This window comes from Lonchura striata, chromosome 24, assembly GCF_046129695.1.
Source record: "Lonchura striata isolate bLonStr1 chromosome 24, bLonStr1.mat, whole genome shotgun sequence".
In the NCBI taxonomy this organism is placed as follows: Eukaryota; Metazoa; Chordata; class Aves; order Passeriformes; family Estrildidae; genus Lonchura; species Lonchura striata.
This window is the reverse complement of record NC_134626.1, coordinates 3,630,128-3,645,662: the sequence shown is the minus strand read 5'-3', so window position 1 is coordinate 3,645,662 and position 15,535 is coordinate 3,630,128. Positions and strand designations below refer to the sequence as shown.

Below are 15,535 nucleotides of genomic sequence, written 5' to 3'. Positions count from 1 at the left end.
ACAAAAATATGATGAAAAGCCTTGTAGCCACGTGTTATTCATGTTGCCACTGGCTGTAAATCCTGTTTGGATGCTCAGACAGGCTGAAGAGAGGAAAACCAGATCAGGTGGGAGAGCAGCTGAGGGTGGGGAAGCCCTGGGAGAGCAGCTGTGGCTGCCCCTGCATCCCTGGAAGTGCTCAAGGCCAGGTTGGAGGGGGATGGAGCAGCCTGGGATGCTGGAAGGTGTCCCTGGCCATGGCAGGGGCTGGGATAAGATCATCCTTCCAGCCCAAATCATTCCCTGATAACTGATCCATATCCAACCCCATTCCTCTGGCATTCCCAGCTCCAGGCCCCAGCAGATCCCAGACTCCCCAACAATCACCCTGCAGGAGAAGGACCTGGCTTAGGACCAGAGCATCTCCTGCCAAACCGAAACCTAAACCAGCACGGAGGCTCGGGGCTGAGCTGAGACCTGCTGCTGATTTTGTGTCTCTATCACACACCCACTTGGTAGGCTCCAGGTTCATTCAACTGTTCTTTTTTCCCTTTCTGCAAATACCAAAAATAAAAAAGGTCACCCTTCAAAGCAAGTTCTCATTAAAGTTTTCCTCTTTTTTTTTTTTTTTTTTTTTTAAGCATCTCAAAAGAAAATGCTGCCCTTCACAAAGGTGACTGTGTGACAGGGAGAAGGGGCTGCAAAGAAAAGAACAACCCCAGTCACACCGAAATTGCTGCCTGCTCTCTGCGCCGTGTTTGTCAAATCTATGGTTATATGTGCCTATCTGAAGTTCCATCAGCAACACTCAGGACAAAGCAGGAATGTAACAGAAAAATAAATCAGTGCCTAATAGCTTTCAGAGAAACCAAGGGGAACACAATTATGTGGCATCTACATGCTAATCTACCAGACTCGAATCTCAAAGGAGTTCAAGTGCCCTACTCAAAATTCCTGCAGTGATAAGGGGTCTGCTGTGTTTGGCTGGGGTTGGGAGGAAAGATTTTTATGATAATTATCTTTGTGTGGAACGATTTTGCATTTTCTCTCCTGTTAATTCCAAAGTGAGCTGGGGGTGCGAGGCAGCAGGAAGATAGCCCTGCTGAAAGTTAAAAAGTATTAAGGAGTCAAATATTTAATGTTGGCCTGGCATAATTTGACAGCAATTATGCAGCAAAAGCACTAGACGTTACCAGGAAGATCCAGATAAATGTTTCATAATGACAGAGGTGGAAAACAAGGAGCACTTTTTGCTTGTTCACATAAAAAACTGTTAGGAACTGAAATGCAGAACAGTGGTGAGTTTTCATTCAGATTTCTCCTTGACATAAAAAAAAAAACAAAAAAAGAAGTGCAGAAATTATTCATCTCTGTGTGTTGGTCTTGAGAAAATCATTAACTTTTTTTGGGGGGAGAACAGAGAGAAAATAGTCCCAAACTTGATATGAGTGAGGCAGGAAATACCACACTTCACCCCCCAGCCCTTCAGCAAACGAACTTCCAGCAGCACAAATCCTCAAACTATCCCATTTTCCAGAAATATTGGAAACTGATTTTGCAGGATTTTACTGCAAATTTGCATGAGAAATAATACTTATGTGCAGGTAAAAGAAAATAAATGTATTGTGAGATATCCAGAGAGAACTGCAATTTCATAAATTAATTTTATAGAGCATTATTTCCAACCACTAGTTTAAAAACACCTGGTAAAAGAGAATTGACAAGTACTTATAGAAATTATTTATAGAGTATTTATAGAAATAAATCATGGAATAATGATGTTGGGCACATCCTTCCCAGTTTTCCTCAGAGGTCACCTCCTTGCACAGCATCTGTAGTGTCAGAGCCTTGGATGAATGTGGGAAAAAAGCAATCTAAGAGAGGAGAATCAGTGCTGGGAGCACTCTTGGATTTCCAGAACACTCCATGTGTGTGTCCTGCTACCTGCTCACACTGCTGCAGAGGAAGATGAGGTTTTTATCCCAGCAATAATCATTTTAGTGATGACTCTTCCACCCCCTGCCAGCACCCTTCTTTTCCAGATTCCCTGAACCTCTGCAGGCTGGTGTTTACCAAGCCTTGGGGTGGTTTGGCCATTTTTAGTACACCTGGTGGCCCTGAGGATGGAAAAGGCACCTCTGCTCATACCCAAACCCACAAAGAGAAGGAAATGGAGCTGCTTGAGGCTGATAAAAGCTCAGAATTGTGGACTGAGCCTCTCTCACCAGGAAAAGAGTGAAAAGGAGCACAAAATCCAGACGGTGGCAGAAGGGGCAGGTCCTGGCTCGGGTTGAGGAGAGAGAAGCAGAAGCTCCTGGGGTGGCCTTACCTTCCATGCTGGGTGCCATGTTCCCGAGGGAATAACCTCCTTCCTTCAGACACACCAGGAGCTCTTCCCCCGGCTCAATCTCTTTAATAACTTTATAATAGACCTGGGAATCACAAACAGAACAGACAGGGTAAATATGCAAATGCTTGTGGTTTATATTTGAACCAAGAATTCAAATTACTTTGGCAAATAGGGGAGGCTGTCCCTTGATTTGGGATAATTGCTGCTCAGAGCTCGTTTTCCTGCCTTTATTTGACTCAGAGTTTCAGAGGGTTCGGACAGTAAAAAAATATTTTGAGCAACAGCCTTTCTCCTTCAAATTACAATAAATCTTCCTTTATTTCCCTGTCCTCCTATGAGCTCAGTGTGTTTGTCACAGGGAAGGGAAGATGAAGCTGATGGAATTGTCACGTTTAAGGCTCTGCTCTCTGAGGCAGAATTGGCCCCATGGTTAGAGCTGAATGATCACATCTCCACAGAATTATTTTGTTGATTGTTCTCCCCACCAGCCCAGACCTGACCCCTAAACACAGGCATGAACCACTCCAGGTCAGCAGTTTGTCCACATTCTGAGCTCCTGGCTGAGTTCATTTCTGGGGATTCCACTGCGAAATAAAAAATCGTCTAAAATTTTCCTTTTTCTCATTATTTTTTTCATTTGCACTTCAGTGCTCCTCCCTGCTTGCTCTACAAAAAAAGCTTTTCCCAGGACCAAACCACAGTGAACTTAAGGGGGAAAGTGTCTGAAAAAACCCTAAAATGCAGCCTAGGAGTGAGCCCAGAGCTCAGGACTGACTTGGAAAAACAGAACTTGGGATGGACCAAGCTAAGAGAAAAAAATGAAATGAAATCAATGAAATGAAATGAAATGAAATGAAATGAAATGAAATGAAATGAAATGAAATGAAATGAAATAAAAACCAGCCTAGACATGACCCCTAAACACAGACATGAACCACTCCAGGTGAGCAGTTTGCCCACGTTTTGAGCTCCTGGCTGAGCACGGATCCTGGACTTTACACAATGTCCTGAGCACAGCTCTGTTCACCTCCTGGACCTTTGTCACTGTCCAGGAGAAAATCCCAAAACAGAAAGAGGGCTCAGAGAGGGGCAGAGCCACACACCTCATCTCCACTGTCCCACAGACACCAGGGCAGGGGGTCCAGTGACAGCTGGGTCACACCTGAGCCTCATTCCCCAGCTGCTCCGGCAGCTCTGTGTCTTTTGTCCTGAGGAGATTCAGTGTCCTCCAGATGTTTTCCAAATTTTTGGGGGTATTCTGGACCCATCCTAACACAACACCCTGAGAATTCACCTGGTAACTGTTAACAACTTCCAGGTTTTCTTAGCACTGCGTTGAACATCAATTCAAGCAACTCTTTTTTAGGCTAAAAACTGCATTTCACCCAGAACAATTCCTGAATTTTGCTGCCACTCTGCCTCTGCCAGTCTGCGCTTATGGGGAAAGAACACACACAGCTCCTAAATTCCTGCCTGGCTTGCATTAATTGTGTCAGCACCGTGCATTTCTGTCCCCAGAGTCCCTTTCCCTCCCTCCCTGGCACGGAACATGAGGCTTTGGCAGATGCGTGGCCCTGGCCCGGCGGGAGCAGCGGCTGCCCGGGATGCTCCCAAAATTGTCCAACCCCGGCTGCGGGGAGATGGGATCGCAGGGACGGGGATGCGACTGCAGGGACGGGCGGCTGCAGGGACAGGGGAGGTGCAGGGAGGCTGCAGGGACTGATCCTAAAGCTGCAGGGACAGGGGACACCTCTCCCAGAGCTGCAGGGACAGGGGACATCACCCCCAGAGCTGCAGGGACACGGGACACCGCTCCCAGACCTGCAGGGACAAGGGGACATCACCCCCAGAGCTGCAGGGACAAGGGGACACCGCTCCCAGAGCCACCACGCGTGGGGTGCGGTTGCCGCTCAGAACTTTCCCTCCACACTGAGGTCAGGAAGCTCCCGACCCATCACCCCGAGTTCCACCGAGGATCCGCCCCGGACCCCGCACTGGTCCCCGGTCCCCGGACCCCGCACTGGCTACACAGGAGCGCCCGCAGCTCCACGAGCAGAGCCGATCCCCATCCTGCGGGATAATTACGATTCCCATCCCTCGGATAATTAACTCGCTCTGTCGCCCCCGCCGCTGCCCGGCGGCTCCCGATCCCGATCCCGATCCCGATCCCGATCCCGATCCCGATCCCGATCCCGATCCCGATCCCGCTCCGTTGGCGAGGGGCGAGGGCTCCCAGCAGCCGTACCGGGGCTGTCCCCGGGACACACCGAGGAAAAGTTGCCGGTGGAGCGCGGTCCCGCAGCTGCCGGGACAGGGAGCGGGATGGGGATCGGGATTGGGATCGGGATCAGGATTGGGATCGGGACTGGGATCGGGATCGGGATCGGGACTGGGATCGGGATCGGGGCTGGGATCAGGATCGGGGCTGGGATCGGGGCTGGGATCAGGACGGGGATGGTGTCGGGGTCGGGCCCGGAGCGCGGCCGCTGCCCGCCCCAGCAGGTGGCAGACGCCGCCCGCCACCGGCGCCGCCGCCGCCGCGGGGACCCCGCCGGTGCCTCGGAGCCGGTCCCGGGCAAAGCGAACGGAGCGGGCCGGGCCGGGCCGGGCCGGGCCGGGTTCCCCTGACCTGCTCGCTCCTGTCCCGCGGCCGCTGCGCTCCTCCGGTGCCGGCGGCCGGGCCGATCCGGGGGAGGGCAGGGAAGGGGAGGGAACGGGAGGGGAGGGAAGGGAAGAAGGGCAGCCGGGCCGTGTCTGTGCAGCAGCTCCAAGGCCGGGCAGAGGAGCCACAGCCGCCCCCATGAACGGGGAGCTGCAGCCCTTATCGACAGCTCCGGTAGCGAGTGCTGTGACACAGCCCTTACCGGGGGTACAGCCCTCACTGAGCATCCCGCAGAGCCCTAACCGAGTGCTCTGACAGAGCCTTTACCGAGCAGCCGGTACAGCCCTAACTGAACACCCTGCACAGCCCTAACCGGGAGCTCCGGTACAGCCCTAACCGGGGGTACAGCCCTCACCGAGCACCCGGTACAGCCTTTACCGCGAGCTCCGGTACCGAGTGCTGTGAACACAGCTCTTACCAAGGATACACACCCGGTACAGCCCTAACCAGAAACTCCGGTACAGCCCTGACCGAGTGCTTTGACACAGCCCGTACCGGGGATACATCGCTTACCGAGCACTCGGTACAACCCTAACCGGGAGCTCCGTACATCCCTTGCCGAGCACTCGGTACAGCCCTAACCGGGAGCTCCGTACATCTCTTGCCGAGCACTCGGTACAACCCTAACCGGGAGCTCCGTACATCCCTTGCCGAGCACTCGGTACAGCCCTAACCGGGAGCTCCGGAGCATCCCGGTCCTCACCGGCCGCTTGCTGGCCCTGCCTCCGTCCCTCCCTGCCGGGCTCAGCCTCCCCGCGGCCCCGCTGCGAACTCAGCGGTGCCGGAGCTCTGAACTCACCCGAGCCCCGGCACCCCGCACTGCCCGGCCACCTCTCGGCGGGAGTTTCAAAGCAGGGATGGTCACAAACACAAAGATTTGGGATGGGAAATGAAATCTCACTGCTGACAAAATCTCCCCAGCTGGCCAGGCAGCCATCCCTGCGCTGCCAGAATCCTTGCTGTAATTCCAAACCGCTCTCCCAGTGCAGGCACATCTGTCCTCATCCAGCTGAGAGCCCAAAAACGGGATTGCTGCTGTGGGCAGGATCTGGGCATCAACCTGGGCGTGTGCTCCAAAACATCTCCTGTGTTCCTGAACTCCAAAACATCTCCCCGTGCTCCTGAGCTCCAAAACATCTCCTGTGTTCCTGAGCTCCAAAACATCTCCTGTGTTCCTGAACTCCAAAACATCTCCCCGTGCTCCTGAGCTCCAAAACATCTCCTGTGTTCCTGAGCTCCAAAACATCTCCCCATGCTCCTGAGCTCCACAACCTCAGGTGAAAAGCCCGGGCAGCACCAGGCTGCCACAGGACCTGTTCACAGGTGAGAACAGTGCTGAGAGACCCCTGCTCCACCCAGCCCGGGGAGTTCATTTCTGGGGATTCCACTGAGAAATAAAAAGTCATCTAAAATTTCCCTTTTTCTCGTTATCTTTTTCATTTGCACTTCAGTGCTCCTCCCTGATTGCTCTACAAAAAAAAGCTTTTCCCAGGACCAAACCACAGTGAACTTAAAGGGAAAAGTGTCTGAAAAAACCCCAAAAGGCAGCCTAGGAGTGAGCCCAGAGCTCAGGACTGACTTGGAAAAACAGAAATTCGGATGGGCCAAGCTAAGAGAAAATAAAATAAAATAAAATAAAATAAAATAAAATAAAATAAAATAAAATAAAATAAAATAAAATAAAATAAAATAAAATAAAATAGCTATTAACAGACGTGCAGCTGGCAATCCAAGCCAGCACTAAAACACCAGCCATGGTCTAAAAGGTCCATCGATTCAGAGATAGTCACAAGTTTTACAGGAGAAATGTCATTCAGCCCTGCCAAGGGCTGACAGTGCCCTGGTCTCACCCTTTAGCTCCTTTTCCTCTCCTGTTTGTTCTCAGAATAAAGTAGCTCCTTGTATTTCAAAACATCTCCTTCCAGAAAATAGGACAGGCTCCTTTAATGATCAGGGAAAAGTTGGATTCTGCTGGAGTCACATTAATTTCATCAAACATTTCATTATGATAATTAACTTCATCTTTCAGTCATGCTGCTGATGGTCTGGGCTCATCAAAGCCCTTTTTATTTGTCATGCACTGAAAAAGCTCAGATTTACTATTCCAGCAGAAGATTTACATTCACAAATCAGTTCTGTTTGTTGATGGAAAAGTTTTCCACACGTGATAATTTTGTGTTTGCCACCACAGCATGGGCAGCTCTCCAAATTACCAGCTTTGTTTGACACTAAATAGTTAACAGGATAAGTAGGGTTTGATGGTATCGAGAATACTCCTTTTCTTGATTTTTATCAAAATTATTCTGGGCACGGGGTGTTGAAGAAAGAGAAAATAAAAGGAAAGGGGGGGAAAAAGCAAACAAACAAAACAACTCCTCAAGAAACCCAACACTCCAAACCAACAACCCAAACAAACAAACAAAAAGGGAAAGTGGAAAGAACCCAGAGGAATCCTCTTCCAGCCTGGGTTGATACAGGAATCTGCTGTGCATGTGAACTTGGGGCAGCTCTGGCTGTCTAATTTTGCTGCTGAAACAGAACAATTTGGTACAATCACTGAAATGTCAGCCCTGCAGAACCACAACAATCACACTCTGGGGTTTGTCTCACTCAGAGCCCAGCACCATCTCACCTTCCCACTGAGAAAAAGAGTTCTGGAGCAGACAGAGCCTGGGAATGAGGCTGAACCATTCCCAGAGTCATGGCAAGGGATGGAGATGGAGCACGGTGAGAGGGAAAAGTCCATCCCAGGATTACCTCATTAATTAGGGCCCTTCCTAAGAATCACAAATCAGGGACAGGATTATGAGTCAGGGACTGGATCATGGGTCAGGGACTGGATCACAAATCAGGGACAGGATCCTGAATTAGGGACAGGATCCTGAGTCAGGGACAAAATCCTGAATTAAGGACAGGATCCTGAGTCAGGGACTGGATCAAAAGTTAGGGATTGGATCACAAATCAGGGACTGGATCAAGAGTCAGGGAGAGGATCCTTAGTCAGGGACTGGATTTTGAGTGAGGGTCTGGATCCTGAATTAGGGACAGAATCCTGAGTCAGGGGCTGGATCCTGAATTAGGGACAGGATCCTGTGTCAGGGGCTGGATCATGAGTCAGGGACAGGATCCTGAATTAAGTACAGGATCCCGAGTCAGGGACAGGATCTTGAGTCAGGGGCTGGATCTTAAGTCAGGGGCTGGATCCTGAGTCAGGGACTGGATCAAAAGTTAGGGACTGAATCACAAATCAGGGACTGGATCACGAGTCAGGGACTCGATCCTGAGTGAGGGTCTGCGTCATGAGTTGGGGACAGGCTCCTGAGTCAGGACAGGACCATAAATCTGGAGGTTTCAGCTCATCCCAGGGCTGATGCATCCCTCTGGACGCTGGCAGTGCCCAGCAGCCCCGGCCGAGCCCCTGCCCGTGCTGGTGCCCGCAGCCTGGCAGCCGTGGGGGTTACCTGCTCGTTGATGTGGCACACAGCCAGGTTCTGCTCGGCGCAGGAGCAGGACACTCGGATGTACTTCAGCCAGTTCCCAGCCCCGCCCTGGCCGGCGTCCCCACAGAACTTCTCAGTGCCCAGGGCATCGGGAATCTGCGGGAGAACGGGACAGGAAAGGGTCAGCTGGGCCCAGATGGCAGCGACGGAGGGGACGGAGGGAGGAAAAGGGTTTGCAGGGCAAAACTCCAAACAAGAAATAGGAAGGAGAGAGGTAGGGGGTAGATATGACTGATGAAGAGATTTATGGCAAGAATAAAATCAGCTCTCAGCCATTATCTGAAGGGGCTGTCTGGCAGAACCTCCAAGGACACTGCTCAGAGTGGTTCATGAGTAAAAGGTTCAGGAGTACAAATATTCTGGAAAACACAGCTCAGGTACCACGGCTCAAGTAATCAAAGCAGGGAACTCCTCCAAACTGCACTGATTTTAATGACAAGGTCCTCAACTGCTCCATCTTCACATCATCTGTTTCATCCTTTCATGCAGGATAATTTTTAATTACAAACCGTTCAATAAACTCTCAAACTAGGTCACAGGGCTGTGAGGTTCTATTTTAAAAATCACTTTACCCAGTGCGCTACTTTCATTTATCTGAGTACAGCCTGAGAAACTCACTGGCCACATCTTTGTGGCTGAAGGTGAGATACAATTTGGCTGCTGTGAAAAAGAGGAATCCTTCAAAATAAAACCCCTCAGATATTTAAAGTCCAGGTGTGGGAAAAGAAAAAGAGTTAATTAAGGGGTTGTAGTCTGAAGGATGTCACTGGTTTGCCAGGAAGAGACTTTTTCTCTCTTGAGGCAGTGGAGTTTGGTGAGAGAACCAGATGAGATGCTCAGCATTCCAGAACAACCTTTGGGATGATCCAATTTGGAATCCACTCACAAAAGCACATTTTAAAAATGACACAGGACACCCTGAAAACAAGGAGAAGCCTTTTGAGTCCCAGCATAGCAAAGCTCTGCTCTCTCCTAAGTGGGCCTCCCTGCTCCAGAAACTCCTTTTTTTCCTGAGATTCACATTTCCCTCCACCCCAACCAGCCCCTGTGTCAGTGCAAATCACTTCAGTCATCAAAAGCTCTTAACATGCTTTTACTAGCAATTAATTCTCTCAGATTCTCATGGGACACGATTATATTTTCCCATCTATTTCAAGACACAGGGAAAAAAAAAAAAAAAAGGTGGGAAATCAAAGGAGAGAAAAAATGAAATCCCAGCAATGACAGCAACAAGTTGAGCCTAAGGCTGGGCTGAGAAACCTCAGGGGACAGGCCCAGTTCAGCTCTGGATTCCTGGGAGGACCAGGACCTGCCAGGACCTGCCAGGACCACCAGGACGGCTCCCAGCCCCCTGCACTGGTCCCAGCAGACATTTCCTGGTCTCATCCCCACCACCAACCCTTCCTTCTCCATCTCCCTGGCTGAAAAGGGATGAGGGAAAATCCCACCATTAGTGCTGGGCTTCTTCCCTCCTAATCAGAGCATGGCACTGGGAGTCACTGAAATGCTGCACTGGGACAGATTTGGTGTGAGAAAATCCTGGCTGTGCTCAGTTTCTCCATCCCCTGCCTGGGAGCACTCAGGGTCATTCACTCATCCCTAACCAGACCCTGGAACTTTCTGGACACCCTTGGTCATCTGCTGGCAGCACCAAAGGTCTGAGGTGGGTGTTGATGGCACAGGAAGCCAATTCTGTGTTGTTTGGAAGTTTTAATTAAAAAACAAACAAAACCCAAACAATAAAACCTGTCCATGTGGCTGAACCACTACTGAGTTTACTGAAGCTAAAATATCAATAAGTTCTGTTTTATCTCAAGGAGCTCCAGGTACACTGAGGCTGCCTAAAGCAAGTGAAAGAAAGAGCTTCTCTTGGCTTTTTTGACCCCAAATTGAGCAGCCCAGCCAATCCAGCCCCTCAAATGGAGACACACAAGTGACAGCAGCTTCCAGAGAAACTGTTTGGACAACAAAATGAAACAAATCATCCATGCTGAGCGGTCTGAAGCCAGAATTTGCAGTGGTTTGAGGAACCAGCAGCCCACAAACCTCCCAGTGGCAGCAGCTGGTGACATTCAGTGGCCCTGGGAACACAAGATGGCAAATCCAGGACACACAAATAAGATCTTTAATTTCACAGCTGTATCTCTTTCATCTTCTAGGATTGTTTGAGAGGACACTTAGGGCTTAGGATGGAAGGGACCTTAAGGATTATTTAGTTCCAGCCCCCTGCCCTGGGCAGAGAGCTTGGGGAATGTGGAAGAGGCTTTACAGGGTCTTCTGTGAGCCAGAGAGAAGTTTGATAAGAGGATCCACCCTTACCCCTGAAAGAATTTTCTACCAAGGTCATTGACATAGAAACCAAGAAAGAAAAAAGGATAAATAAGAGAAACCTGCAACTGCCTATTCCAATGAGCACTTGGTTTGTATCTCCTGACCAATGAGTAAAGTGTAAACTTAGGAATTTTTTAAGAATTCATAAAAAGCATGCCTGCTGAAATAAAAACAGTTTTGAAGCTTTCAGAAAATGGAGTGTGCTGTTCTGTATTGTCTCTGTCTCAGCTACGACAGGAGAAAGGCCAGAATTCAGCTTAAATTCATTTTGCAGGGTCCTGCTCGCCAGCTGTGCCACAGGAGGAGGTTCTGCCGTAGCTCGAAATCACCTGAAACTCTGTGGTTTTATCTGCGTGGGGCATTCAAACCCAAGCTGGGGGTGTGAAATCTGACAGATCAAAACGAGAGAGAAAGAGGTGCTGTGAGAGCCTGAGAACCTGAGCTGCTGTTCTCACACAGCCTCAGTGCCCTCCACAAACAGAACCTGGCACCACGGCCCAAACCCCACAACGGGGACAGCACCCAGCCACCCCTCATCCCTCTGCTGGCACCCACCAGGAATCTCTGAAAATTGAATAAATGGGGTGATCAGCTGGTTTAGAGTGCTGCAGGACCAGTTCCAGAGGCAGGGTAGCCCCTGGGACAGCTCAGCCCTCTGTGGCCAACACCTCTAATTAAAGATCAGGTTCACACGCTTGGCCATGGTCGTTATCAAAGTTATTTCACAGCTTAAAAGCACCTAGGAACACCGCAGCAGTCACCCAGAACTATCTGCAGCATCTGTTCTTTCTTCTGTCAAATGTTCACACACAGAATAATATTTTAAGAATCTCTTCGCCTGCCACCCCCAACCTGAGAAAACTCCGGAAAAAACAAACTGAAACCTTTTACCACATCTTCTTCCAGTTCAGACCAGAAGGAAATCAGAAATTTCCTCTGGCAAAATTCTGCAAACCAACTCTTTACAAGTGTTTGTCAGTAAGTTAAAAAAAAAAAAAAAAAATTCCAGTTTGAAAATGCTCCTGGGATGCTCACAGAGCATTGGTTTCTCTGTGTTCGTTTGAAGAACCAAGAGATACCCTGTGCTCTAGGACAGGTGGAGAACGAAAATGGAGGCAAAAAGTTTTGGGAATGGGTAAATTAAAGATCCCAGATGGAAGCACAGAGGGGTTCACACCACTCCTGGAAGGCTCAGCTCCCCACAGCCACCCACCTGGGGATGCTCTTACCCCAACAGGCATCTCCAGCTCTATCTATTCTATTCTATTCTATTCTATTCTATTCTATTCTATTCTATTCATTAAATCTGTTTATTCACAGTTAAAACCAGAACGAAGTCCCTCCCTATCCAGGACTCAGCAGCATCTTCAATCCCCAAACCATCCACACCTGTTTCCCTGGGCAGGTAAATCTTGACATCAGATATTTTGCACCAAAGGCGAAAAAAACCAGAGATGCCACAGGAAGAAAAAACCCATCAGAAAATCCAGTGCAATTATTAACAGGATTCTGACTGGTGGAGCTGACATGGAATTTCTGCCTGTGCTCTCTGCTCAGGCTGGCTCTGTATCAGTGGAGACGTCTCTCCTGAGAGTAATTGGGCTTAGACATTAAAAGAAGTTGTCAGAGGGAAAGGAGAGGTGAAAAAAAGGTGGGAAGAGGCTGGAGAGGAGAAAACAAAAATACAAGCAGTTTATAATTAGTAATTGGTGCTGGTTTTGCAAGTCTATAACCATCATGTGCTGCTAGTCCAGTCAATTTTGGGAAATGCATTTCACCTCCTTGATCCCTTTGGCTCTGAGGCCCCACTTCCCTGCCCCAACATTTGTCCCTTTTTCTTTGTCCCCATGTTAAACCCCAGCAGTCTGGGACAGCCCCTGCCCTGGAGATGTGCTGGAAAAGCAGACTTTCATCTGGCCTGCAGCCTGCAGACACGCTCAGAAAGTTAATTATTGTGAGAGCACTTCCTCTGGCTGCTCTTCCATTCCATCCCTCCCACCCCATCATGGATTTCTCCCCGTTTCTTTTTTCATCACTGAACACACCAAAACTTCAGTTCATCTTTTCTCCTTCTGCTGCAGATGGTGAGTTCAGTCTTTATTTATTAAGCCTCGGCACCTCCCAGCACTTTTGTCTTCAAATCCAACAGAATTCCCAATTCCCCTTCCCTTCCCTGCCAGTAACAATGCCATGATTTTGTCTCGTGGAGTCGCTCTCTGGGTTTCACAGGGCTCTCCTTGCTCTGAAGTCCCCCAGCCTCCTCCTCTCCAGTCTCTGCCCTCCAAACAAATGCACCTTGGTGTTCTCTGGGATTACAGGCTTTGACTGGCCCTCTGCAGGGACACGGATTTGGGACGCAGAGCCAGAGCTCCGGCTGGGGCTGTGCTTCACATCCATCCCCAGGCAGCCAAAAGGAAATTGTTGTCATGTTCCAGGGCTCACTTTGCAGCTTCATCTGCTGTCTGCCGAGCAGCGCTCGGGGTTTGGATCCAAAAGGCTCCTTGATCTCGCAGAGGCTCCGCTCCGTAATTTATTAACATCAGAAATGCTGAGTTATGGGGCAGAAGTTATGGAAAAATCCTCTCGAACGTTTACAATTTTTTTTGCACATCATTTGAGGTTTCCTGCCCCTCTAATTTGTGGGCTCTCTGTTGGGTTGTTTCTTTCACATTTTAATGGGCAGAGTCCAAGGTTTGGCCCCGGCAGAGGTGTGCCGGGGGGCTGGAATGCCTGCGGATCTGTCGTCAGTTGGCTTAATGGATTCCTAGTGTGCATGGAGAAACGGAGCAACCAGGAGTTTGCCATCACTGACCCAGCGTCCTGTTGCTATAACATCCCTCCCCAGAAGCCCAGAGTGTAATAAACCTTCTCATCCCGTGGTCGCAGAATCTGCCTCTGACAACTTGGCTGATGTGCACATTTTATTTGGCAGGAGTTGGAGATTTTTTTCCTTTTTTTCCCCCCTCCCTTTTTTCGCTTTAATGACCCACGAGCTGATTTAGAGCAATAAACTGTTGCCATGAAGTTTTGTTGTGTTTCTTTTAAATAAAGGGAAGGGAGGGACTGCTGCAATTTATGACTTTCAGAAGTAACTGAAACAGAAAGTCCATTCTTGCCACAAAATGAAGAGAAAAAGACTTCATCCAGAGAAACACCTCTGTCAATGTGTGGACACGAAGCCTAGATGAACTCATAAATTCAGCACTCTGCCTGCAATTAAGCAGGCTTCCTGGTGATTTGACAAAGAGTTAATGAGAAACGTGTCAGACAAAAACAGGTCATAGGGCTGGGAAGAGCAGCTGAGCCAAGCCCAACTTGTCTGCTCAGGGCCACAGGAAAAGCTCAGAGTGTTCTCGGGGAGAGCTACTTTGAGTGATGTACAGTAAACTTCTTGTGCAAATGGAAGGTCCTGAAAGGAGCTCCCAGCTCCAAACCCACCAGATAAGAGGAGGCTGCAGAGCTCTCACCACCACCCATGGGGGTGTGAGATGCTCACAGTCCCATCCTCAGTGTGAGCCCCTGGGACACAGGCAGGGCAAGTTCCAAGGGCTGCTGAATGGCTGCAGGATCACCCATCTCAGTTCATCTCCTGCTCTGTGAGAAGGATCCTGTCCTCAGGAATTCTCCTCACCACCCCCATCCCATCCCCTCTGCAGACCCTCGGGTTTCCAGCAGCCCAGCACAGGACCCACCAGCTCTGTGACAAAACCCCAGCGCACCCAAACCCAATGAATGCTCAGAGGGGAGCAAAACAAATCTCTATGGTTCTCCTCTTGTCAAACAAACATGTTTCTGCTTCTTCCAAACTGAGCCAAGAGCTGGGAAAAGCAGGAATGTGAGGAAACCCAGCTGGATTGCACGGGGGCCAGTGGGATTGGTGATGCCAGGCAGAGGCTGCAGAGCCTGATGGCACTGTGCAGCCAGGTGACAATGCCAAGCCTGGTGGCACTGCCAAGCCTGGTGGCACTGCCAAGCCTGGTGGCACCGCTGACTTTGGTGACAGGGTTGAGTTTGGTGGCACTGCAGAGCCCCGAGGGTGCTCATGGTGGGCAGAGCACTGCTGTAGCCGATGAGAGAGAGACCAATTCAGGTTTTTAAAAGGCTGGATTTTTTTGAACTTCCACTCCCACCCAAGCCACACGTCTGGAGTGGGAATTTTCCACTGGTGTGTGCATTTCTGAGCTGCTGCTGGGCTGCTGCATCCTCTGGCTTCACAAAGGGTCTGGAGCAAAATCATCCCAGGGAAGGCTGGTCCTGGGACATATTTCTGTCACAAGAAATAACCTTCTCATTCTTTTTTCCCCACCACATCTAAAGCACATGAGGAATCACATGAAAAAAAGGCTATTTTCTCCCAAAAGTCCCTGTCCAGCTTCCAAGCAGAGGAGCCTGGATGGCTCACACAAGTTTGGGATGCAAGGCTGGGTTTCTGGAGAGCGTTTGAATTCAGTGAAGCCTTTTGAAGGGCTGCCCACTGTTAACTGCTCTTCTCTTACACACCAGCACAGTGAGTGCTTCCCAAGTGTCTGCTCTGCATCAGGATAAAAAAGGCTGGAAAAAGCTGCAGTGGCACTGCTGTGTCCTTCAGGCACTGCAGATTCGCTCCAGCTGAAGGAACATCAGACCTGACCCTACACACAAAGCCTCAGGAAGAACCAACAGCACAAAGAATCATAGAGGACATAATTTACATTTAATTTACATTTACACCCA

At 49.6% G+C, this 15,535-nt stretch overlaps 1 protein-coding gene across 1 annotated transcript in view; it reads right to left on the bottom strand.

The window, feature by feature from the left end:
* The window catches only part of PRDM16 (PR/SET domain 16), a 298,172-nt gene that overhangs the window by 37,172 nt on the left and 245,465 nt on the right, over nt 1–15,535 (bottom strand). Inside the window, exons 4-5 of the mRNA XM_021534304.2 lie at nt 8,453–8,587; nt 2,309–2,411 (exon numbers count right to left, since the gene is read on the bottom strand). Coding sequence (XP_021389979.2) covers nt 2,309–2,411; nt 8,453–8,587 — 238 coding nt within the window. The remainder of the gene's footprint in view (nt 1–2,308; nt 2,412–8,452; nt 8,588–15,535) is intronic.